This window comes from Sinohyriopsis cumingii, unplaced genomic scaffold (assembly GCF_028554795.1).
Source record: "Sinohyriopsis cumingii isolate HCF-2022 unplaced genomic scaffold, ASM2855479v2 utg000792l, whole genome shotgun sequence".
NCBI lineage: Eukaryota > Metazoa > Mollusca > Bivalvia > Unionida > Unionidae > Sinohyriopsis > Sinohyriopsis cumingii.
In genome coordinates this window covers 402,959-429,522 of record NW_028315931.1, presented here as the reverse complement: position 1 = coordinate 429,522, position 26,564 = coordinate 402,959, and the positions used below count along the sequence as shown (strand labels likewise).

Sequence of the window (26,564 nt, the reverse complement as noted above, 5' to 3'; positions counted from 1 at the left end):
TCTTTAACCTTTGTTAATAGCAAAACAATTTCCAAGACCGAAACGCTGATCAAGATACGAAATATGTCTGGCTCACCTTCAGGCGTCAAGAGATCTACCGAAATCATCTGTCTTGCGTTTTCCACGGTCTTCCAAAATACGGTTTTCGTCGACTTGAAGAGGCCTTTTACTACCTCTTCTGATTTCAATTTGACTTCTTAGGTATTCCCCGGTGCATCTTCGAGCATTCCATGTCAGGCGTGGAACTGGATGTGTCGTTAGTGGTCCACATAGTTCTAGAACTTACCGTCATGTTTTCAGTGAACTTACCGGCAACATTTGATAGTCTCTTAGCCAACCTTCTGGAATTTTCATAGTCTCGTGTGCCAGCAAATAATCATTGTGTGTCCCGTTACATTCCTTCTGAAACTTGATATAGGCCTTGGATGCGTCCACTGCAATGGGCAAAATGCGCCTTGATTAACCCACTTAAATTCACCCTTTAGGAAACACTGCATCAAGGCCCTTTTATAAAGATTGTTCACACTGAGGCAGGCTATACATCTTGTTCTCTTTGCACTATCAAACTTAGGATACACTGGGTTCCTTGTTTTCGCATGATACTTGCTTACCGTTGAAATGCCACTATAATTACATTCCTCAATAATTTGGTGTAGGTCTATGACACAGATCGAAGGTGGTATCTGCCTTTTTACGAGATTATCACAGCTTATTCCGGGTGTGTTGCAGTAATATGCCGAGCTGAGGTCATATTTATTTAGTTAGATATTACCCAATACCTTGAACACTGCCATTAACAGAAATGCACCCGTCTTGAGGTCAAGAAGCTTCTTTTGTTCTGGCAACCAAATATCATAGTCGTTTGTTTATACCAGAATCGAATCGTTGTTTACAAAAAGCGTCTTGCGATGCAAACTCTATCTCTCCAAAGTACTCATAGTTTTTTTTTAAATTCACATTTAGACGATTTTGCATGAAAGGAGATTAACGTTGGTGCAAAGCTTTGTGTGCCTTGCGGTGGTACGCAATGACTCATTGGTCATATTAGCAACTAGCTTTTCCAGGCTGTTATTCAAAAACAATGGAATGATTATTACATGTCGGTACCCCAGGAGAAAGGTCGTGTACTTCTTAACGTTGTTTAGAATTGGAATATTTTTCCATACAATGTGGTCTTTCGAATATTGTTACATAGTTCATATCCATTTATGTGACCGTCTGTGGCTTTCTTGGAAACTTCGCAGTCGACTACATCTAATCCATTATCGGCCATAGAACATCTTTGCTACGGTATATCACTGACCCCTTTGAAAGCCAGTCTGTGCAAACGACGTTATATAAAATGTTACATTGAGTCTGGTCATTTACATGTTTGCATACGGCTTTATTTTGAAGTACCGGCAGGACCTTAACTTGGCATGTTTATTGTCTTGAAATCTGCATCAAAATGTACGGAACAGGCATCTGGCCATAGTGGCTGTGGAGTCTAGGCTGTTTCTGTCTTGCTTCAGTAAAGACACATAGCAGGGCGTTATGCTTATAGTGCTACATCCGTTCGTTGGGATTCTTAAAGGTCGCCCACGCCGAAGACGTAGAGGCACCAGTGGCAGACGTATTCTCGTCTTCACGTTGAAGTTATAAGATTGCTTATAAATAATGGCTCTTATCACTTTTCGTTCTGAAAGTTGAGCAGCTGAGCAGTAACAGGTACTTGGAACGTTGCCTCATGCTTTTTGATTCGCCATTGAGCAGCGGATATAGGCCATTTCCCCCCAGCTAAAGACACTAGTGGTAATAGTTTTGTTCCAACGCTCACACTAATTAGTATCATTAACTTTCACAGAAAAGGTGATCCCTGTAAAGCCATGCTTTTCGAAAGACTGGCGGTACTTTCCAAACCGATTGAAATGGTGCACTTTTAAAAATCACTGAGTCATAAAGGAACAATAATATAAAGTACACAACACTCCGAGCTCTTCGTATGAACACATTAGTTTTAATCTGCCTCTTAGGACTGTGGTATTTGCTAGTACCAAATAAAGTCCGCCAACAAAATTACAGTTTCCCGCAAAAAAGTCACCAGGTTATAAATGTGAACATTAAGAGCGGATAAATGTATTAATTTTACATATTTAACGTATAGAAGATAACATTTCATCAATACCTGCATTGTATATATCCAACGAACTATTGAGAAGACATTTTCTAGAGAGATATGGCTTGAAGGATCATAATAAATTCGAATTCATTGGCACAATGATGCTCAAAAATAGAAAATGAAGCAAACTTTTGAGCTCCTATACATTGTAGAGATGCTTTTGAGAATGATATACTAAAGTTCGATATTAATTGTTAAGAAACTATATATTACATGAACCTCCATATTCTTCAGATTTGATTATAGATGTTGACCATTATTTACTGTAAGAACATTTGTGAATAGTGTTTTGGATTAAAACTTAATTTCTTCTTAATTGGATGCTTGCAACTAACACAGGTTTTAAAAACCACTGGTTTGTAGTTATTGTAATTATTCAATATCTTAATGCACAGCTATCACTCGTGTTTTTCTCCAGGATAGCCATTTTAAAAAGGGAAGAGATTATACCTCCTGACCATGACATCAGTTTTCCCCGCAGACTCTAACCAAGCCTTGAGGCAGAGAACAATCAGTAGGGCCGGTACGCAGCATTATGAAGAAGATGCAGAACAAAGGCGTGAACGGGTATTGTCTCTACTTTGTTAGTAAATCACGCGACATAGTTAGATATCTCGCATAATATAAGCATCAGCTTATAGTAATTATTAATAATTTTCTTTTGATATTGTATTATTTATTTTTAAAGTTTGCTTATTTTTAAGTTAGGCGTAATTCCAAAATAAAAAATTGTAATGGATGATTGAAACAAAATCGTTTGATGTCTGTATATAACATGATTTATGAGTTTTAAAATAATAGGTGTGTCACGTTTTGGGGAAAATTTGCTGATGCTTCATGCTTGATGTATACGCATACTTTCTTATAGTTAATTCTTAGTTAATGAGATGATTTAAATACGTATTATGTTAGATTACGAATTTAGACCCGATTCTGGATAAAGAAACTGCCTGTCTGTTGTTTAACCATTACGCGACGACCCGTTCGAGGTTAAATTCAAAGGGACATCTACCATCAGGCCGTCAAGTTAGGGGCTTCTCTGTTTGTTTTGCCATCAGTCAATGATATCACGACCGGCTTGGCAGAAAGCTTGGATTTTTGGAGAGCGGAAACCAAGAATGACAGGTAAGTGCCAAATTTCTTCACGACAGTTTTCAAAGAGACCAGACTGATCCAATCAAAACTGAGAGATTCAAATCTAGGGATGAGTATCAATATACAATTTGTTCGAACAAAGTCCATTTTCCAGTCAGTGCACGCGCGAACGTTGCCAGGTGTGCATCGGAGTTGGGAGGCATTAGACTGTTCTCCGAGTTGTGCACTCGTAAAATGGCAGAAAGGTATTCGAATGAAATTTTAAGTTTGGATTTGCAGATAACAGCTTCTTGAGGTAACTTATCTTTGTCCGAATTGGTCTCTCTTTTACAGCTAGGTGATATTAGATTAATACATTATTATGTACACTTAATTTATTAGAAATTGAATCTTCCATGTATAGCTGAATTATCAACAAATCGTAACGTAGCATAAAGCGAATTATTAATATTTAAGATTAACCTATGTAGATTGTTGGATTGTTTAATTTACTATGCTGAATCATAATGCATGACTGAATTTATTAGTGAATTGTGTTAGAACTTGTACTTTGTTATTAGTATGTGAATATATAGATTGTGAATTATACAGAGTTAGTCATAGCTGGACTTGTGCACATATAATTATGTATTTATATATTTATATGTCTTATAATGCTTAGGATGGGAAATGCACATGATTGTTTTTGATGATGATAGTTGCTATATCGAGAGGTTAACAATTAGGGATGTTTATGCATGTATTAGAAGTAGTTGATATTATTGTTATTATTATAGGACAATTTATTATGGAACAAAGCGCTTATGTAATATTTAGATGTGAGTGCGTCAGTTGACCTGATAATTTATTCGACATTATTCTGATGAAAGGTCTATGACAGTGTGGTTAATTCTGAGATTAGAGCAATGAGACAAGATTGTACGTCCATTCTAATTACACAGGAAGCTTTCCGAATGGATGTGAGAGGTGACACCCTAGGATTGGAGAGAGAAAGACACGTTAAGAGCACTTGGGAGGTCTATTGTGACGTCAGCAGTTGAATGGAGGCGCAGTTCCGGAAGAAAACATGGAAGAGAGTACCAGAAGTATTGGAATGACGGATCCGAAAGTGCCAGTAGAGCACGTAGTCAAGGGTACCGGAAGTACCAGAAGAGAACAAGCGGCGGACAGATGAGTAACAGAGACAACACTCAAGGAAAACACTCTCACTTAATACTTTAATTTCATATGATGAAATAGTAAATTGGCTACTGTGAATATGTCGTTGTATCTTTTTTTAAGAAATTGCGATTGAAAAATTTGCCGATGAAATTGTTGAATATATTTAATATATTTTGTTTAGTTGTTATTCCTTTCACCTTAACTGTTGTATACGCCTAGGCCGTGGGCATTGCTTACTGGTGGCTTGCAGCTTTTTAAATTTTAACTATCCATCTTCTTCGGTGCTAGAAATAACACCGTAGAAGACACGTGACAATGTGCGATAGTTTTAATCGCAGCTTTAATATGGAAAGTCCATGAAAATTTTCAGTCTTTATCTTTACTATATATTAAGTTCATAAATACAGAAAATGTAACTCAAGTTCATAATATTTTATGTTCGTGGAAATCATTCAGTTCAATGTTTTTAGAAGCAATTTTATATTCCGTGTGCTTATTGCTGCCACAATGGAAACGTAAGATGTAATTATATGAAATTATTATAGAATCAGGGTTGGTTTGTTTTTTTATGAGCTACGTTTATGTTTACTACAGTGCTAAATACATTAAAGTAAAGGTATTATTCAAAAGATAGTGTTATGACAAAATTGAACTTCACTGTAAATTTATCTTTTCGTTTATGCTTACAATAGTTCTTGACAATTTCTTATCCCAAAAAGTAAGAAGCCGATATTCAGATAGCTACAACTATCACTTGAAAATATATAGATTATACTTTACGTGCGCTGACGAATTAAATGATGACTTATTTTTTTTTTATCTGGGCTGAACAATTAAAGCATAATATTCAGCGACAGGAAGTTCTTACATGTAACATAATACTTTATTATGTTTATCATGGAAGTCGTTTTGTCAACGTAGACAGCTTCCTGACAGGATTCGTCTATCTCGTGACGGTACAGAGTTACTTTGCACTATAAATCCACCGTCAGGGAACTCTTAAGGATTTGATACTCACCGCCAAATCTTGCGTATGCAGAAGCGGGTGGAAATCCTCAGTATATTTATACTTAATGCAGTTATTGTTATATTCTCATTGATTGTTAACTCGTTGTTTTTATGTTTGCAATTTACGCATTTGCTTTTTCAAGATAAAATGCACGTTTGGAAAGACAAGATACGGAAGCAATGATGTGTTATTTTACATACATACAGGAGTATGTGTGTGTGTGTGTGATTAGGATTTTTAACGTAGGTTTAACAATGTTTCAGTCATATCGCTAAGATGTCTGCAGTGTGGCAGTTTATAGTGATGTCTAACACTTGGGCATCATACCGCAGACATGTAGCATCATGTCCCACCCAGTCACATTATCTTGACACCAGGCCGACCAGTCCTAACACTCACCTTTTAATGCTGAGCGCCAAACGAGGCAGGTGTTAATACCATTTTTGTAAGTCTTTGGTATGACTCAAGTAAATGTGGAAGGATTGCAAATGCATTCAGATGTTTATTTGCAATACAAATGAAGCGCAAATAAAATTAAACGGAATTACTCCTTCCCAGATATGTGTGCCATTTAGATTATAAAAAAACGTTTGTTTCACATAGCCCTTACCACAATTACTTGAAACATATCACATATAGACTTATTAAATTTTGAATGTTGTCCTTTTGTGACATAATATTCTCAGTTTAGTGATTTGCACATTTCGGGTATTTGTTCATTACATTTACTACAATCTTTGACCCTATTCTTCTAGATTCAACAATAATTTTTTTTTCTTCTGTAGACACATTTCCAGCAACGTGCCCAGGAATTGCTCTTGTGCTCCAGGGTTTACAATCAAATATATCGTATCAGCAATATACCAACTTTTGCTGTTCATGAAATCAGCTTAGGAGTTCATCTTGGCTACTCACAAAAGGCGCATCGCAATTATGATGCAACTGTGTTAGTACAAGAGTTTTGTTGCTTCTCTATGATACATTGTATCAGGGATCCAGCGAGCTGACGTACAAATGTATATTACACATGCTTTTTGTGTAAATACGCAGGCTTTGCAAAACGTACACATGTTGAGTATGCATAAGTTTTGTAACATGTAAAGATTTATTGCATTTTTAGTTTTTCTGATTATCAGTGAAGTAGGTAAAATTTCAGGGAAATAAATAATCCATTGTACCGGATCATTTATCTGTTTATGCAAATATTTTTGTCTGGTACATTAAAATCATCACGAGCAAAAAATGAATATACTTGCAAGACATCTCTGATTGGATATTGACAAGCGACGTGCTAACAGCAAATCAGAATATCATATAAAATGGCTAAATCTCTGTTTATATATACAGGCTAACACATCTAAATACTGCATGAATATTTCCTTCAGAACGTTCTGCGCCATAAATTATGAATGTCGGAATTAAAATTTAGTCAATAAATATTGTGAAATACACAAGTCGAACTTTGTTAGGTCAGTTCTTGTCGTGAAGAGAGAGGAACACAAACAAGTTCTAATGAATAAGAACAAACTCTTAGCAAATGCTATAGTATATATGTTTGTGTGTGTGTGTGTTTGTTGGATTGTTAACTTAGTTTTAACAATGTTTCAGTCATATCTCTACGATGTCTGCAATGTGACAGTATAATGTGATGCCTAACACTTGGGAATCATGCCGCAGACACGTAGCATGATGTCCCACCCAGTCACATTATCCTGACACCAGACTGACCAGTCCTAACACTAACCTCTTACTGATGATATCCATGCATGTGTGTGTCTTTTTATGAATAATGCAAATATTGGCAGGGATAATGAGATGGGTCACATACTTTTCAACGAATAGTAAGAAAGATTGTCTCAACTCCGCAATGAATGAGGAACAATTGAACAATATCAATTTTGTTGGGCTTGTACAAATGTAGCAATGCTACATGTCATACGACTCGATAGTCTTAAACTAATTAATTGAAAGACGAAAAACTTACAGGTATAGTAAACTTCGACAACTAGTTTATGTTCCTGCAATATTAAATGAACATTCATGATTAATAGTATTGTGAATTAAATTCCAAATATTCCTAATGGTCTATCACATGTCCAAAAGTATAGAATGTTCTGAATGAATAATCTTGGTTATCTTGATGTACCAACAGTCTAGATGTATCATAATGATTTAATCTAGAATGTCTTTGACAAATTTAACAATAAAGTAATTGTTTATTCCAAAATGTATAACAGCACTTCGTAATTCCAAATGAATAATTTAAATAAACGATTCTGCTCAAATTATATCTTAACGCAACAGTGAATGATGCCCAAAACTGATGATAAAACAGGAATGAATACCTGCTTGCTGAAACCTGTTTATGAACAATCAAGCTGTCTCATGACCCACTTTGCAACAGAATATTCTTTAAAAATAATGTTTTTTAACAGTTCACTATTAGTAAATAATGTCATGCCCTTAACTAAAATTTAAATAAGCATCTCTTAAAAATGGCAAAATCAGATAAGCCAAAAGATTACCCTCAGTAATATAACTTGCATAAGACCCGAACGTCTTAAAGATGTTCATTGGTTTGCAGTGTTTTTGTTGTTCGTTGGAAACGTTTGATAAGCAAGAATATCACAAGTCAATCATAATTATCCTTAGCTGTTCGAATAATAATAATAATAATAATAATAATACTGATACTAATAATAATAATAATGACAAAAATAACAATATTGTCAAGATTAATATTGTCGTTATGATTATTATTATAATTATTATTATTAGTAGTAGTAGTAATAGTAGTAGTAGTAGTATGGAAGTGGTAGTAGTAGTAGTAGCAGTAGTAGTATTAATAGTGTTAGTAGCAGTAGTGGTAGTATTATTAATACTAGTAATAATAATTAGTAATACTTATATCAATATATAATACTAGTAATAAGAAAGATAATCAGATGACAATATTTTTTCCCACCAAATCTGTGGAGGATACAAAAGACCTCAGTAACATTGTATAACAAGGCTTTATATCCTAATTTGAAAATTTGTGTGCATAAGATTTTTCAATATTTATGGAGTTATTTTGCTCCATTACAATAATAATATAAATAAAAACGAAAATAATACAGTTCGATTGCATGTAATTTTCAACTCTTCAACGATTTCTAGCATACTATCAACCAACTATACAATAAACATACGTATTATATGTTCATTTTTTTCCCGTTAACTTTACATTTTCAGAATCGTGCAGTATTACCCGATGCTGAACCCGCGCGCGAATACACATATAGCATTCACGTGCATAAAGGATCTAATTTATATTGTAAACAAATAATGGACGTGAACGTCAGTACTATTGATTTGTAAACAGATCACGTACACTCGCGTAGGAGGAGCTGTACGTTGTGGTTGTTTAAATTAGTTTCTGAATGAAGTGAAACATGTTTCTTGGACTGCCACATACCTGCTGCTTTGACACATTCCGCGTTGATACAATGTTTCAGATTTAGGCTAGCTACAGTATACAACAGACGCAAGAAAAGGTCCTTGCAAATAACATACAAGTGACAAGTCATATACCGTCTTCTTTAGATGGTGATAAGAATGGCAAAAAAATACTTACAGTTTTACATCCTGAATTTCCTCAAAATGTACTTTCTTAGTTCTGCAAGTCCGAATTACATGAGCCATGTCATAGGTTATCAATCCTGATTACACATTTCGAAATTGTACTGTAATTTCGATGATAAGTGCAATTACATCCTCCTTACTTCACTAAAAAATGAAATAAGTATTAAATTCTATAGGGTCCTTTTGATAATTGCAATTGAAAGACTTCATATTTTCCTACATTATGATTTCAAACATTCAATGACAGAAACAGAAACACATTTACATATATCAACACGCTTCTCTCTAGCTTCTTCAATCCGATGTATTTCATATGGATTTGTCAGATACAAATCCAGCCCATAATCTTGAAATATCGTAGACTCGAAATAAATAGCAAAATCTATTCACTGAAGATCAAATGGAAAAGTTGTTGCAATGCACATTCATTCACAATATGACTCCAAATTTCAATTTTAACTAGACACGCCATTTTATTTCGAAAGTTATGTCGAGCGCGCGATTAAGTTCAAATTTTTCTGGGCGGAGTTATGTGCACAGTAATAATGTTGTTGTTGTGTAATGACGAATATGCGCTTGTGTATTTAATTTTTAATACGGCATACATTTATTTACGTTGTTTCTTGTAGTAAATTTTGTTTATAAAATTAAGCCATAAGTAGAATAAGAAATGAGCATATAATAAAATGGTTACTGCATTTGTATGGCAAAATATGAATTCGTTTTGTCGGATGGATATACTTCACTCCCAAGGTCGTGCAGTATTCCATCCAAAAAACTCGTTCATATTTTCCCATACAAATGCAGTAACCTATAAGTATAGGGTAAGAATACTTCTGATCATATTATATTATTCTAGAAAGTTTAGCTTATTTTATAAATATTATGAAAATATAGGTTTTACTTATAATACAGAGTTACGATATAGAGAGATGGACACTGCGGTTTTATATCTTTTTACATAAATTGTAGCCGATGACTGGGTAGGTATCATGTATGATATATACATATATCTGTACAGACCTTACCTGTGTGTTCCATATCACAACCATGCAAATAACGCAATGTGTCAATTGAGAAAATATTTGCCTATTTAGACAATGTGGTTTATATACCAGGCTTGAATCCCTTAATTTCAGGCTTTTAGTATATTAGATATTCTAACTCGATCAGTTTTATTATGTCCAATTATCATAATGTCATTGTACTATGCGATGGCAGGTTTTGGTCTATTCAATTTGCAGATGTAATCGACATATACGCGAGTATAACTGGTACTGTGCTATTTTTATTTTATTTTAGAAATTCCAAGTTTAGTTTATGTATGAACAAATTTTCTCATTCCCATTTAGGAACTAGTTAGAAATTCTTAGGATTATGACTTGTTTTGAAAGACCAGCTCTCTTAATGGATAACCTTTAATTTGCACATGTAATGGTTTCTCATGACGTATTTTATCGTATCTTAAATTATGTAAGAAACACACTATAATCAAAATGTTTACTTCGCAACAATTTGCGTTATTGTGCATTGACTTTAAAAAAACCCCACAAAAATGTTTTTGGTTGTTTCCCCCCACCAGTGAAACATCATGGAAGAAATAAACGCGTCTACGCGCCTACGGATGGGTGTGGGCCTGCATATTTTCTTTCTGTGAAACGTGCCTCAGTATATAGCGCCATTGCTTCATATTCAGTGGGCCTGGCCATGAATCCTATTTTATTCTGATTGTCATTTTAATGTGAAACGTGCCTCAATATAAAGTGCTCTTACTTATTAAGCAGTACTGTTTTATGTCTCCCTGGAAACATTATCATAGTGAGGGAACCACTATATTATAAAAATTTGTTTAATGTGAACATATCTCTTTGATTCAAGAATGTTTCCTTGTTTAGCGTTATTTTAATTATTTACAGTTATTAAGAATTGATGAAATATGCTGCGGCATGACTTTTCCCCAATTTGTAAATTTATTGCATATCAGATAATTCTCCAGCTGCTAACTACCTTAAATTACTGTCCCCTCCAAACGGCGTAACAGATTTCGAGCTAATATTGCAGAGCGCATCCATGCGTGAAGGTTTAGAAATTTGTCTGATGTAAGCATATGTGAATTCATTTTCACCCAGTTTCTTGTTTACATTGTTGGTAAACACCCTGCGGAAATATTCAGCAAACTGCTAAAGTATTTAGCAAGGTGTGAAATTCTTCAGCGATGTGCAAACTATCCGGTAAGATAGAAAGCATGTTCTGAATAATTGTCATTCAATGTTCAGCAACATTTCTGAACAATACCGGAAGAAATGAATGAAAAGAACGAATGCTTGAAATGTGTTATTCAGTCTTGACATTAATCATCATCATGAAAAAAAAGCAGCGGCATTTATTGTAAATGTAAACCTAATAATTGAATGGTTGTTCTTAGAAATTTGTTACAGCTCAGATCTTGTATCTAAAAGAAAGCAGGATCGGTAATTTTAGTGACACTGCAATTTTAAATTATTTCATAAAGAACAATTGACAGCTATTAAATAACAGATAACGTTGCCTGCAAATAAACACATTTGTTCTGGTAAAAATATTTGCTTTACAAACTTTTAATACTTAAAAAGAGAGCAATACGCTGTGCAAATGTAACTAACATTGATACAGTTACAGTTTCGAATTTGTTCATATTGCATAGTACTGAAGTATCAGTAAGATAGGCGTATCATAAATACATTGATTGACAGCGGAATAAACATGAATTAGCTACCATCTGGTGCTATGTTAGTGAAGCATACGGGTTAGCCAATTCACTTTCATACTAACCAGTTAGTTTACTTTAAAAGTGATTAATAAAGATAAATGTGAGATATAATTATTTAATATTTGTGACCTCGTGTTCAATGAACTGGTTTCTTTACCAGCTAGAATGAAACTCATATTCAACTCTGTAGAAATCACATTTTATATTTATTATTCATGATAGGCATCTGGTTGTTTTTCGGGTAAATCTGGTTTTGTAATAGTATACATGCTTTTATTACATTTTGAAACAAATGGTTAAGTTTGGTGTTTTGAGCAAAAGAGCATCACTGCCATAATGGAACTCTTGTTTCATGTTTGTATTTATCTTTTCTTTTCATTTACTTTTTTCGTTTCAGAAAGAAAAGGTGAAATGGATCAAGCAAAACATCAAAATGAGAAAATGCTCATATTATATTGTTTCTACAAATACCAAGAGTAAGGAGTAAGTACAGTATAGGTACTAAGATCAGCTAGAATCTTTCCATTATGTTATATGATATTTTATTTTAATCTTTCATCCACCATGAATACGCAGCCTCCATTTGTGTATCACATACATGCAGTACTGAATTAATTACTATTGCAGTTTCACTGACGTCTATATTGTCATAGTTTTGCATCAATTCAGACATTTTTACATTCAGTTTCTTAAGAATTGCACCCAGAATGTAAACAGCGTACCGAATAATTACAAAAATGCATTTGTGTTATGTTACAAAAGGGTCATATTCGTTTCATCACCGTCAATATTTTCAGCCTTTTCAAGCCAATGCATTGCTTTTGTCAATTCAGACATAAACACAACTGCCCTTGATACGATAACATCATCACCTGAAATATGTATCTGAACACTTGTTACGAAATGAAAAGAATCATATTTGCTGTCAGATACCCCACAACCATAGTTTTGTACATATTACAGTTGTAGTATTATGTTAAATTAATCTGAATTCATTTTTGTGGTGCATAATATGCACTGTCGGTCTTGTAATTGAAGTACAAATTTGAGCAGACAATATATATGAAACCAATAGTTATGTCCCTTCAACACCCAGATAATGCAAGAACATTCTGTTCAGAGTGAAACTAAAGATGGTCAGTGGAAGGAATGAAAATAAAATCTAATATATTTTTGTTTGAAACCATTGAAAAAGCTATGATATGATTAGCTGAAAGAACAAACGTGAATGAACTGCAAACAATCTCAGACAAATTAAAATTTGTGTGCATCAACAAAGTGCAAATACAATTCAGTGAAATGTATGTTTAGTACAAGTACCTATTGATTAGTTTGTAATACAATTTAGTTTAAAGCCATTTTCATCTCCTAAGGTTTAGTCAACAAAATATTTGAGGGATTGTAGTGTTTGGATATTCATGTATTCATATGGTCATTTAATGCTATTTCTTTATTACACTTTGGATATACTGGATCCATTTTCATGTGTTGGCATCTCAAGCAGACTAACGTATCCATTATTAAAGTTTGTAATTGTGGTCTAACTGCATGTTTCAGTGATCTGTTTTTCACTAATTGTTTCACACTTAATAACTTCCATTCTACTGCATATAGACCCACGAAAATTTGTCTCTCGGTGAACTTTTAGAAGAGTAATTAAACGTAACTTTCACCTCTTTGATCAATACCCCTTTGATATCAGTGACCATATTGCACATTTATATTTGGAATTTCGTAGAATAACAGCTGAATCACACAAAACATGGAATCTTTGACCGAATTGTCATGTTGATTGACTTCTGTACTTGAGCTATTTGTCATTTATATTCTCAATATCTTGAAAATATCACATATTGATTTATCAAACTTTAAACGTCGATGTAATTTCAGAAGTGTAACTTGACCATATCAAAAGTTTGATACTGTAACCTAATATGTATGATTTAATGTATTGCTAATGTTCAATTATTTATTTATGACACCGACAATATATCTGACCATATTTCATCTGAAAGAATTTGTTTGGAAACACTTCCAGTAGAGTTCGGCAAGGAACGAAAATGTGCTACAGTTGGCAGAAAATTGTTTACAAGTTAAAACCTTGTACCAATAGTAAAAAAATTCACTTCCCTGTTCAAGAAAACTATGAAATAGGTTTTGTGGCCTCATCGCATGAGTAGGCTAATATATATAATGTAGCCATAATATATTTCTGAGTTAATATTCACGTTCAGTAAGTTGTATTTATAAGGTTGCATCAGAGTTCCAGGTAGCATGGTTGTCAGTAAATATTGTGCAAATGTGTAGGTTTGCAAAATCTACGCATACTGAATATACATTACCTTTTTTCGTATGTATATATCTATTGTATTTTTTATTTTAACTTATTGTCATTGCATTAGTTTGAAATATTGATGGAGTCAAACATCCTTTAAAATAGACCATTGAGACACTTACGCAAACCTCTTTGTACATCATTACCAAAAGCATCTCATAGATTTAGACTTTATTTCCATGTGTTGAAAATGATTCTGTTGGTTGGATTCTGGCTAACAAGCACCAGTCCAAATATCAGTTAGAAAATTGCTAATTTACTCGACTGAAATTATTGGTAGTTCACATATTCAGGTACAACATCTAAATAATATTATTTAAAGTTCTTTCAAAGTGTTATGGGGGTGAAAAAAATAATTAACTGTATAGGATAATTAAACATATCATTGGTTAAATCCAGACGTAAAAGTTATCTAACCAATTCTATGAAATAAAAATGTGAATTTCACAAAAAGACCAATATGTATTACCGTATAAGAACATACACTTATTAAATATTCTAGTTTATCACGGTAAATTATACTTATATGACAGTGATACTTATTATTGGTACAGTTTTACGGAACTTTGAGTGAATTTTATTAGAAAATGTCCCGATAATTTATGTGTATGACCAAATTTAAAAAAGACAAATCACATTATGCGCTCCTGTAGGCCGTTTTGTTATCGCTGATAGTCATTATATCGGGAGTTCTACTTATTGAAGCAGATGGTTTTGAAGTATAATGGTTTAACCAAATAATGTGTACCGCTAATTGTTATTTAATAGTTAGATTTTCAAATGATGAATTCCTTGCTGATTTCACAAAAAGAAATCATCTGTCCCTCGTCAAAGTGTATGTGACCATAGGTTCACGCATGCATATGTGTCTGTTTACAAATAGTGTAGTCCCTTGAAGTGAAATGGAAACGGGTCACATCAGTTTGAATTAATAGCATAAATGCAAAACAGATGATCACAATTTGATATTGAATGAATTCACGTATGGGAATTATAACGATACGGTATTCGATTTGTTGTATGACGTTAACTATTAAAAGTTGCTAATCCATCATAGTTAGGTAATTATTTTATGAATATATTACAACTTTTCAGCTTTTTAATATTGTTGTTATTATTGTATTTACTTTATTTATTTTTAAAGTTTGCATGCTTAGATAGGCAAGTATATATCTGGACATCATAAGAAATCATTAGTTTTTTGCTCTACGAAAATTCCATGGGTCGGAGTATAATTTTAAAGAGTATTTGCGATACAGCTGTTTATTTCATCAACGACTAAGAATATGATAGAATACTCTTATCTTATACATGTGTATGCTGTTATCTCTGCTACATATATTTATACCACCATATATGTCTAGCCAATTCTCTAAAGATACAGTTGTAACCTGTTTATAAATGGCATTCATAGAAGAACAAAAACAAGCAGGTATCCATTATCTAAATGGGATATGTATGGTCAATTCAGAGAAATGTTCCGATAACACAGTAAACCTTTTCCTTTTGTAACACTTGTCTATTATGTAGAGGTTATGACTGGTCAAATCTCAAAATGGGGTTATAACGAAGTAAACCATTTCCTTTATAAACATATGTACAGACTATATATATATATATATATATATATATATATATATATATATATATATATATATATATATATATATATATATATATATATATATATAACCCCCAAAAATGGCAGACAATAGAAAATATTAATTTCCTTCAATAACAGGTATCTTTGATGCAAGTGTTTACATTAGCAGGTTACGTCTGATGCACATGTTCTCAAATGGGAAAACTCTAGAATTTAGACTCTGCAAATTGAAACGTGCATAACAATTATTGCTAACATTAACTATCAGCAAAATGATGGTAAAGTCACGTGTTTAAAATTGTGTTCATGTCATCAAAATAGTGTAAATATGAGATCTGATGCGAAAGTCGGTTATTATTGTGCACTAATGTTTTGGTTTCAATATAGCCATGTATGCTAATCTATACTAACGGATTTAACCCACAAAATCTTTGTATTGTTCGTAAATATCGACTATTATACATAAAAGCACACTTTTTATTAAAGTGGCATACGTTTGCAGCTTGAGTTGAAATTGCATCAGGCAATCATTAATTTTGCGTCTTCATAAAGATTGTACATTGCAATTCTTTATATGTGTTACTTTTAGGACTTAACGTTTAATTAGCAATGTATAGCCGTTGATGTGCTGGTCTATATTTATATCGTAACAGATGTAATCATAGTTGCAGTTCCTTATTTGTCATACCGGAAGCTACTATATCATGGTATACTAACCATCGTGTATTCCTTCTTACAGCATTTGCCAGTGTGGGTACCACAAACTGGACCATGATAAAGCTGTCATTGATCGCCCCGAACAAGATCAACCAAACCAAGGCCGGAAAAGTCATCCAGCCACATTAAAATGGAATTTTGAGGATCACTCAGACCCTGTACCAACCAATGCATTTGGAGAGATAGAATTTGTTGGTTTTATAGGAAATAATGCAAAAGTAAGATATGTTAGTGATGTTCACCATTCTTTCAGTGAATGAAAAATAAACCAACCCGCGTAATTATGTATAAAGTTAAATATGAGTATAAGTTACAACTTATAGTTATGCGAAGATAAATTAATTTTAAGTTTTTTATACACATTATGATAGAGTGTGAGTTCTTCGCAATATACATATAGATACAAATAATTAACATATATATATTGATATAGTCTTTGTTATTAACCCATATAATGAGTAGCTATTGTTATCAGTTTAGAGTGAATACCCATTTTCAGATATGTTGCACAGTAAAATACATTCTGTTTGATAGTTTTGCAGACGTGATGAATGTAGTCAACTGACAATTTGCTTCAAATGTAAACAAGCAATTATCATCAAAACATTATCAGATAATTTAACCTTTCAAAATTTTCAGTTTGTCCGTGTTGACAGTGACACTGATGTGACCACGATGCTGGAGCTAATGATGAATGTGTGGGGAATGGATAAGCCAAACTTGCTCATTTCTGTGACCGGTGGTTCAAAAAACTTCAACATGAAGCCTGACTTACGAGATATGTTCCGGTTTGGTCTTGTGAATGCTGCGCGTAACACAGGTAGGAAGTAAAGAGTTTGAATATAAACTTCCTAGTTTTGCTTCTTGGCACATCTTATATTGAGCCTATTTAGATACAATTAATTATCATATTTTTTACAAACACATAATGCCCATAGTACATTTTTTCTACTTGGTTGTCTCACTTACAAAACACTGATTAAAATATTTGAGTTTATCAGTATGTTCTTTTTTTAGCTGAGGTAGAAGTATATAAGAAATCTCAATTTAGAAGGTTACATATTTTGACTTCTGCAAAGTTCTTTGAAGCAGAATGAAAATAATATATTTGTGAGTTTAGGATTTCTTTGCCTTGGTATCAAGCCTTATAGTGCGTATTTATATATTGTGCAAAGATAACTGAGTTTTGTTTGTATATACAAAAAGTCATTTGCTGTACTTGCAAACACTGAGGAATCCTCCGCAGCATTATGATATCGTTAAAGTAGGCGATACTTGTATTTTTGTATAAAATAGTCATCTTAGGCCCTAAAGGACCCGACACTGAGCCAATAAAAGCAAATGAATGATGCTTGTCTGTCACATAGTAGAAAATAATGAAATGATAAGGGCGTGGATGCTGTAGTTGGTGGCACGAACTAGTTAAATTTCACTTGAAGGATTACGTGTTTGTTTTTTGGAGGATTTGCTGATCAATTAAGTCAAGCATTATTTTTCAAAAATCCTATTTTCTGTATGCATACTTTTTCAAATTAATGACAACTAGAAAACTCATGTTGTACATTATGACCACATCAGAGTGTAATAATTCAAAATATGTTGTTATCGATATCTGTACTCAGGTGCATATTCACAGGGTTAATTGCTGTATTAAATTCGGAGTTCCAACTAATTCCGTCATACTCATTTTATATTGATACTATTGTTTAAATTAAGAATCAGGCGCAAAATATTTTCCCACTCATTTGGTATAACACCTGTTTTAGATTAGACTTGGTAGGATTGTTTCTGCAGGACATAATATACGATGACTGTGTCTTGGGTTCCTGATCGAAAGAAATGACTTTACTCCGCATAAATTGTAAGCTTTTCATCCCTTGACACTAGTAAAGTCTTTGAGTACTAGGTGGATGTTTGTAATTATCTGAGAGGTTCCTGCTTCTTGAATAGTATGTCACGTATGCTGTAAACCTATTTACTCCCCGCAGCAACTGTGACATGACGTAAAAGGGGCTCATCAAGGCCAGTTATATTGACATTTGTATTTGCTACATCGAGAACTAGTTGCCTGTAAATCTGAATTAGTAAACCTTGTATGGAATTTTACTTGCACCCAGATTTTGTTTTTCTTGCGAGGGGAGGCAGGTTTAGCATGTGATATATAACGGTCCTCAACTATTTTCTTGCAGATGCCTGGATTATAACTGGAGGAACCCATGAAGGTGTACCAAAACATGTTGGAGAGGCAGTAAAATATTCTCTCTTGACTTCTACAAATGAGAAGGATATTGTTGCCATCGGAATAGCTCCATGGGGAGTTATTCAGAACAAACAACTACTGGAGAATAAAAAGGTGGGATTAATTAGATTATTATGCCCTACCATAAATTGATATATTTTGACAGGTGCAAATGTCTTACCTTATACATCCGTTAATCTGCCTGTTTACGTTTTGGTTTAAGTCAGTTTTCATGTACTATGGTGGAACTTTCCTCTTTATTGAACGAATTCCCAGTTAATTGTGATGAATATGGCATGTCCTGAAAATTGACTCTATCAGAACCTCATACAGGAGATTTTAATACAGTTGAATTGTATATGCATCTTTTAATTTCCCAGTTAGTTTTTCTCTCCTGGCATCCGTCCGTCTACGGGAGACGATGGCATAGCTCCAAAGTACGCTTTTGCTTATCCTTCTTTCTAGCTCTCTTTTCAGCTTGTTTTATTCTTCTCTCTTCCTCTGCGTTTTGAACTCCCTGCCTGACAGCTTGACGCCAGCTGGAACGGTTGTTTACACAGCTCTCCCAGTCGTTGACATTGATGTTTGCCGTCTTCATTTCCTTCTTGCAAACATCTTTGTAGTGCAGATGTGGTCGTCCAGTTGGTCGTGCACTTTCTGCTAACTCCCCATACAACAGGTCCTTGGGAATGCGACCTGGGTCCATTCTCTTGACATGGCCAAGCCAGCGAAGGCGCCTCTCGCTGAGAATGGAGAACATGCTGTTCATGTTGGCGCGTTCTAGAACCTCTGTGTTGGGTACTTTGTCCTGCCACTGGATGTGCAGAATGCATCGCAGACATCTCAGGTGGAAGCTGTTGAGTTTCCTCTCGTGTCTTGCATAGGTGGTCCATGTTTCGCTGCTGTAGAGAAGTGAGCTGAGTACACAGGCTTGGTAGACACGCAGTGTGGTCTTCTCTGTGAGGTTGGGGTTGTTCCAGACTCTCTGGTTAAGTCTGGCCATCACTGCAGCTGCCTTGGTAATCCTGCCGTTCACCTCAGAATCAAGGGAGAGTGAGCTGGAAATGTTAGACCCGAGGTATGTGAAGTTCTCGATAACTTCCAAGTTGTACCCATCGATGGTGACAGAGGGAGGGGAGTTTGCGTCCTGCGCCATGACATTCGTTTTCTTCAAACTGATGGTCAGTCCAAATTCCTTACAAGCATGGGAGAGGCGGCATGCCAGCTGCTGCAGTCCATCTTCCGTGTGTGATGTCAAGGCTGCATCATCGGCGAAGATCAATTAACGGATGAGTACCTCTGTGACTTTAGTCTTAGCACGGAGACGGGCGATGTTGAACAGCTTGCCGTCAGCCCTGGTATGGATGTACACTCCCTCGCTGCAGTCCTTGAATGCGTACTGGAGAAGCATGGAGAAGAAGATGGCAAAGAACATCGTCGCAAGGACACAGACTTGTTTGACTCCGCTGATGACTGGGAATGCTTCAGAGGTTGCGCCATTGAAGCACACTGTGCTGTGCATGTTCTCATGGAATGACATAATGATAGCAAGCAGACGTGGGGGGCAGCCGATCTTCTGCAGGAGTCTGAAGAGTCCACTCCGACTAACCAGGTCAAACGCCTTCGTCAGGTCTATGAAGGCAATATAGAGGGGCATCTGCTGCTCGCGACACTTCTCCTGCAGCTGACGTAGTGAGAAGATCATGTCTACAATTGACCTGCCGGCTCGAAATCCACACTGGGACTCTGGGTAGACGCGGGAGGCTAGGATCTGCAAGCGCGTCAAGGCAACACGGTCGAAAGCCTTTCCGACGATGCTGAGGAGGGAGATGCCCCGATAGTTGTTGCAGTCGCTACGGTCTCCTTTGTTTTTGTACAAAGTGACGATGTTGGCGTCACGCATGTCCTGTGGGATGTATCCCTGTTCGCAGCAAAGGCAGAGGAGTGTGTGTAGGGGCTGGAGCAGAGCTGGTTTTCCGCTTTTGAGGACTTCAGGCGGAATGCAGTCGCTTCCAGGAGCCTTCCCACAGGCAAGGCAATCGATGGCTTTTCCGAGCTTTTCCAGGGTGGGCTGTGTGTCTAGTTCCTCCATGACAGGCAGGTCTGGAATGGCGTCCAGGGCAGTTCCAGTGACATTGTTTTGGGTTGCATATAGCACGAGATAGTGCTCAGCCCATCGCTGCAGTTGTTTCCCCTGGTCTGTGATGACTTCGCCCGTCTTGGACTTGAGGGGGGAGGTCTTGTAACTGGGGGCGCCTGTCGCCTTTTTGATACCCTCATACATTCCTCTTGTATCCCCGGTGTCAGCAGCTGTCTGTATACTGTTGCAAAGATTCAGCCAGTAGGTGTTGGCACAGCGGCGGGCGGTCTTCTGGGCGTTGTTCCTTGCAATCCTGAGGGCTTGTAGTGTTCTGGGGCTAGGTACAGCCTTGTATGCCAGGAGGGCTTTCCTCTTTGCCTCAGTCACGGGCTCCATCTCCTCCCAGTTTGCCTCATACCAGTCGACATTCTTTCACTCTCTCTTCCCGTATGCTGTGATGGCTGAATTGTACACAGAGTCACGGATATGGGACCACTTGGAGTCAATGGTGTCTTCAGGTGTCACTTTGGTGAGGGCTTCCTTCAGTTTGCTGATGAACTTCTGTGTTTTCTCTGGGTTGCTTGCACAGCAGGTGTTGATGCGTGGGTGACCCTTCTTCTTGCCGTGGTGCAGCTTCTTGGGCAATATTCGCACCTTGCTGGCCACGAGGGAATGGTCCGTGTCACAATCGGCACTGTGGTAGCTGCGGGTGAGGAGGACACTGGCCAGTTCTGCACGCCTGGTGATGACGAGGTCTAGCTGGTGCCAGTGGCGTGAACGTGGGTGTCTCCACGACACCTGGTGGATCTCCTTGCATTTGAAGAAAGTGTTGGTCACACATAGGCTGTGGGAGCAGCACATCTCCAGCAGTCGCTGACCGTTCTCGTTGATCTTGCCCCTTCCGTAAAAGCCGAGACAGGTGGACCAGGCCTCATGGTCAGCTCCCACTCTAGCATTTAAGTCTCCTAGTAAGTAAAGGCTTTCATTGTTGGGGATACTGGATATTGCCTGATCCAGAGCTTCATAAAACTTGTCTTTCTCCTCGTAGGTGGAGCAGAGGGTTGTGGTGTACACGCTGAAGATGTTGACCGGGCCTAAGGATGTTGACAGCCGGAGGGCAAGGATTCTCTCAGTATCTGATGATGGAGGTTCAATGAAGGCGATTAGCGTGTTCTCGACGGCAAAGCCTACACCATGCTGCCTAGGTTCATCCAAGGGCTTCCCCTGCCAAAAGAACGTGTAATTGGCTTCCCTGATGGTGCCGCTATCAGCCAGTCGGGTCTCATGGATGCAGGCAATGTCGATGTTCAGTCGGGAGAGTTCACTGTCAATGACGGCAGTCTTCCGTGCATCGTCGATCTGCTGTAGGTCAGCGGTCAATCCAGGACACATGGTCCTGATATTCCAGGTTGCAAAACAAAGAGTTGGAGACTTCTTATTTCTTCTTTTAGTCTTTCCTGGTGCGGAGTTTTGTGGCCCATATGTCGAGATGGTTCTCTAAGCTCCACGCACCCAGTGAAGCAGGCAGGCCATGGCGGGCAACACCTTACTGACTGGGGGCTGCCCAGCTTGAGGCGGGCGGTAGCTGTCCTGTGAGACCTGGTGATCTCTCCCACCGTCAGAAGTAACCCCTGGCGCCAAGCTCTACGTCTATCGAGCTTTGACTTAGAACCGGTAAACTGCTACTTCTCGTGTTGTGCCGACGCCGTACGACGACGCTGGAGTGTCCTCTCCAGTGGAGCTATGAAGCCTGGGCAGGATGGTATGGAGAATCAGCTGTTGCCCATTCAGCAGATCCCCCCTCTCCATGCAGCTGGTGTGCCCAAGGGAACGACGAATGCCGATACAGCTTGGCACCAACGGCGTCGCAGGAGTTGCCGGAATGACAATGAAGTCAATGTCAGACCGCCTTAGGGACTCCATCTCCGGATTTTCTGTCGGGGTGTACTCCCTTAGCCTTTCCCATGAGTGGGTATAGCCACAATCCAGCAGAGGTTTGGAATCGGAGTTTTCCTTCTCCTAGATGAGCTACCATCCAAGGTTTACGAGTCCTATCTACCCGAAGCAACTGGTTTTAAGGCGCCAGTGGGCCGCCTTCACCCCTTCTCCTGTTAGTAGAAAACATGGTCTGCCGGGCTTCAAATCTAAGCCACTCGCGAAGGCCAGGAGCTGGATTTTAGTTGACAGAGGCAGTTAGAGACGCAAGCCGTATGGGGAAATTTTGGAGGATTGTGGCGCTTGTCTCCCACTCCCACCCCGGGCAATGACAACCTTAGACCATCAGTTAGTTTATATACAATCTAAATTCAATTCATTTTTGCATTTAGTTGTCGACCATCATTTTCGAGTATTTAATTTTGGGTTACACAAATATATTCAGAAATAGCAATATTTGTATATAAAACACAGCATTACATATAATATAAAAATAAATATAACCACAACTGCAGTAAGTGCAAGCATATTGTTGTAGTGTATTTATCAGTATTTTATATTTCAATCATATACAGACTATATAGACATAATTAGGAGCGATGATGCCTAACACTCTGCCTTTCATCACATGAACAGTCGCTATTTTATTGCTGTCTCAGCAAACCAAATGACTGGGTGAAAAGTTGTCCTTTGAAAAATTATGATCCCAGATTATCTCAGAAACGTTTTTAAGACCATCAAACTATATCATCAACTTCAAATTGATAAATTGTGATATCGTCCTGCATTCAGGACAGCTTCAATCGGCATTATATTTACTTATCTGTTTCATTTCATTTAAGAATTTCATGTTTTAGGGTCTGCTGGTCAGAATTAGGGGCAAGAGGTTTATAATGATTTAAACTATTTATTTCTGAACATGCATTTGAAGCATAAGCTCTAATTGTGTCACTCTTTCTTTTGCATAAAGTCATTAAAAGTACTGTATGTCTCTAATATGGAGGATTATACAAAGTTAATTTAATTTGTATTTGTGTTTGATTTTCTCCGTGTTATATGTAATGTATATCTATATTGCGTGGTAAGTAATTGAGTTAGGACCCACACGATTAATGTCTTGTTAGTTTTAAAACATATATTACAGCTTTGGAGGGCAACCAATTTTCGCCAGGATTGTGAAGAGTCCGTCTCTGCTGACCAGATCGAATGCCTTGGTGAGGTCTATAAAGGCCAGGAAGAGGGGTCTGTGTTGTTCTCAGCATTTGTCCTGCAGTTGCCTGACAGAGAAGATTATATCGATTGTGGACCTCTCTGCGCGAACCCGCACTGCGACTCTGGGTAAACTCTGTCAGCAAGCGTCTGTAGTCTTTTCAGGATGACGCGTGCGAAAACTTTACCCACGATGCTGAGAAGTGATACGCCCCTGTAGTTGTTGCAGTCACTTCTGTCACCCTTGTTCTTGTACAGGGTTATGATGTTAGCATCTCTCATGTCCTGAGGCTAAGCCCTCTCGTCCCAGCACTGGCAGAGGAGGTCGTGCAGGTGTTTGAGAAGCACGCTACATCCACACTTGATGAGTTCTGCTGTGATGCCATCCTTCCCTGGGGCTTTACCTAGGGACAGTTTCTCTAAGGCTTTCTTTAGTTCGTCTACAGTAGGTTTCTCGTCCAGGTCGGCCATGAAAGGGAGGTTTTCAATGGCATTGAGGGCATCATTGTTCAAGTGGTTCTCTTTGGAGTACAGTTCGGAGTAGTATTCCACCCAACGCTCCATCTGCTTGCCCTTGTTGTGGATGGTATCGCCTGTGGCAGACTTCAGTGGTGCTGTCAGTTTCTTCGTGGGACCCATTGCTTTCTTTATGCCATCGTACATGCCTCTGATGTTTCCAATATCTGCTGCTGACTGGATACTCTGACAGAGCTGAAGCCAGTATTCATTGGCACACTGCCATGCTAATCTCTGCACTTTGCTTCTGGTAGACCTGTGTGCCTGTAGTGTCTTCTGACAGGGGGATCGCTTGTATTGCAGATGAGCACTGCGACGCTCTTCTATGGCTGGCTTGAGTGTGACAGAGTTAGCCTCAAACCAGTCATTGTTCTTTGATTGCTTCTTACCAAAGATCCGTGTGGCTGTGATGTATACAGTCTCTCTGATGTAATCCCATCTTTCTTTGGCACTGCCGTTGGGGGGTTCTGAGTCAAACGTCTTGGAAAGAGCATATGTGAATTCCTCAGCCTTGTCTGGATATGATGTCTTGCTCACATGAATGCGTGGCTGACACTCTTGCCTAGAGTGGTGGATCTTCTTTGGTTGAAGCTTCATTTTGCAGCACACCAGCGAGTGGTCGGTGTTTCAGTCAGCACTGTGGAAGGTACGGGTAAGAAGCACACCCGTCATAGCTGACCGTCTTGTAATGATCAAGTCCAGCTGGTGCCAGTGTTTAGACCGAGGAAGCCTCCAAGACACTTTGTGCTGTGGCTTTGTCTGAAAGAATGAATTGGTGATGCTGAGTTCGTGATATGAGCACATCTCTAGAAGGCGCTGCCCATTCTCATTCATCTTCACAACACAAAACTTGCCAAGACAGGAGGGCCAAGAGTCATGATCGGCACCCACCCTAACATTGAAGTCGCCCAGCAAAATCAAGTTCTCTTCTTTGGGAATTTTGTCGATGAGCGAGTTTAACTCATCATAAAACTTATCCTTGGTATCTGTGGCGGATCTTAGTGTGGGAGCGTAAACACTGATCAGGTTGACAGGCCCGTTTGTGGTGTGGAGGCGGAGGGATAGCAGTCTTTCATTTCCTTGTTGGCAGGGTTATATCATTCCCAGCAGAGTGTTCCTGACAGCGAATCCAACACCAAACTCTCTGGCTTCACCTGCACTCTTTCCTTGCCCGACAAATATGTAGTTCTTTTCTCTGAGGGACCCAGAATATGGTAATCGTGTCTCCTGTAGTGAGGCGATGTCGACCTGGAGCCTTGCAAGTTCGTCGTTGATGACTGAAGTCTTACGAACATCACCGATTGTCTGGAGATCATCTAAAAGCCCAGTCAGCATGATCCGGACATTCCAGGTACATAGCTTGAGGATTGAAGTCATCTTTTTTATTTTTATTTTGTTATTTCTTGGTGCAGTAGTTGCAGTCCGCTTGTCAGGTACTCGCGTACCTTAAGCCTTACGCACCCAGCAAGGCAGGCGAACTGTGGCGGGACGGCACCTTATTGGCTTAGGGTTGCCCAGTTTGAGGCGGGCGGTAGATGTCCAGTGAAACATGTTGGTCACTCCCACCGTCAGAAGCAACCCCTGGCGTATGGCTCTACTCTAATCGAGAGGTGACTTATAACCGGTAAACTGCTGCTTCCCGTGTTGAATTCTATGGATTTCAAGGGTTGTCATCGCCGGGGGCGGTTGTAGGAGATAGGCACCCACTTCCATTGGAAATCTCCCAATGGCTTGTGTTTGATAGAGCCTCTGATAACCAAATCCAGCTCCAGGCCTTCACGAGTGGCGGAACCTGTTTAAACTGACTGGAGTAGGGATGACAGGTGAGCTTCTGGCTCCTCAAAACCAGATGCTTCGGGCAGATGGGGCTCGTTAACCTTGGGTGGTCACCCATCTAGGAGAAGGTAAACTCCGATTTCAAACCTTCGCTGCCTTGCGACTATACCCTCTCAGAGGAAAGGCTAAGGGAGTAAAACCCATCAGAAAATCCGGAGTCGGAGTCCCTAAGGCGACCTAAGAACTTCAAGTAGATTTGCACATAAGGCAGTCACAAACAAAAGATTGATTCCACTGACGTTCAATTTGGTTGACATCGATTTTTGGTGAGTTTTAAAAATATCAAATATTGCCACTG

The 26,564-nt window shown here is 37.8% G+C and overlaps 1 protein-coding gene across 1 annotated transcript in view; it reads left to right on the top strand.

The window, feature by feature from the left end:
* Positions 1–26,564, top strand: part of LOC149773239 (transient receptor potential cation channel subfamily M member-like 2) — an 83,621-nt gene that overhangs the window by 43,626 nt on the left and 13,431 nt on the right. Inside the window, exons 4-8 of the mRNA XM_089946574.1 lie at positions 2,577–2,725; positions 12,194–12,279; positions 16,474–16,669; positions 17,091–17,271; positions 18,641–18,804. Coding sequence (XP_089802700.1) covers positions 2,618–2,725; positions 12,194–12,279; positions 16,474–16,669; positions 17,091–17,271; positions 18,641–18,804 — 735 coding nt within the window. The 5' untranslated portion in view covers positions 2,577–2,617. The remainder of the gene's footprint in view (positions 1–2,576; positions 2,726–12,193; positions 12,280–16,473; positions 16,670–17,090; positions 17,272–18,640; positions 18,805–26,564) is intronic.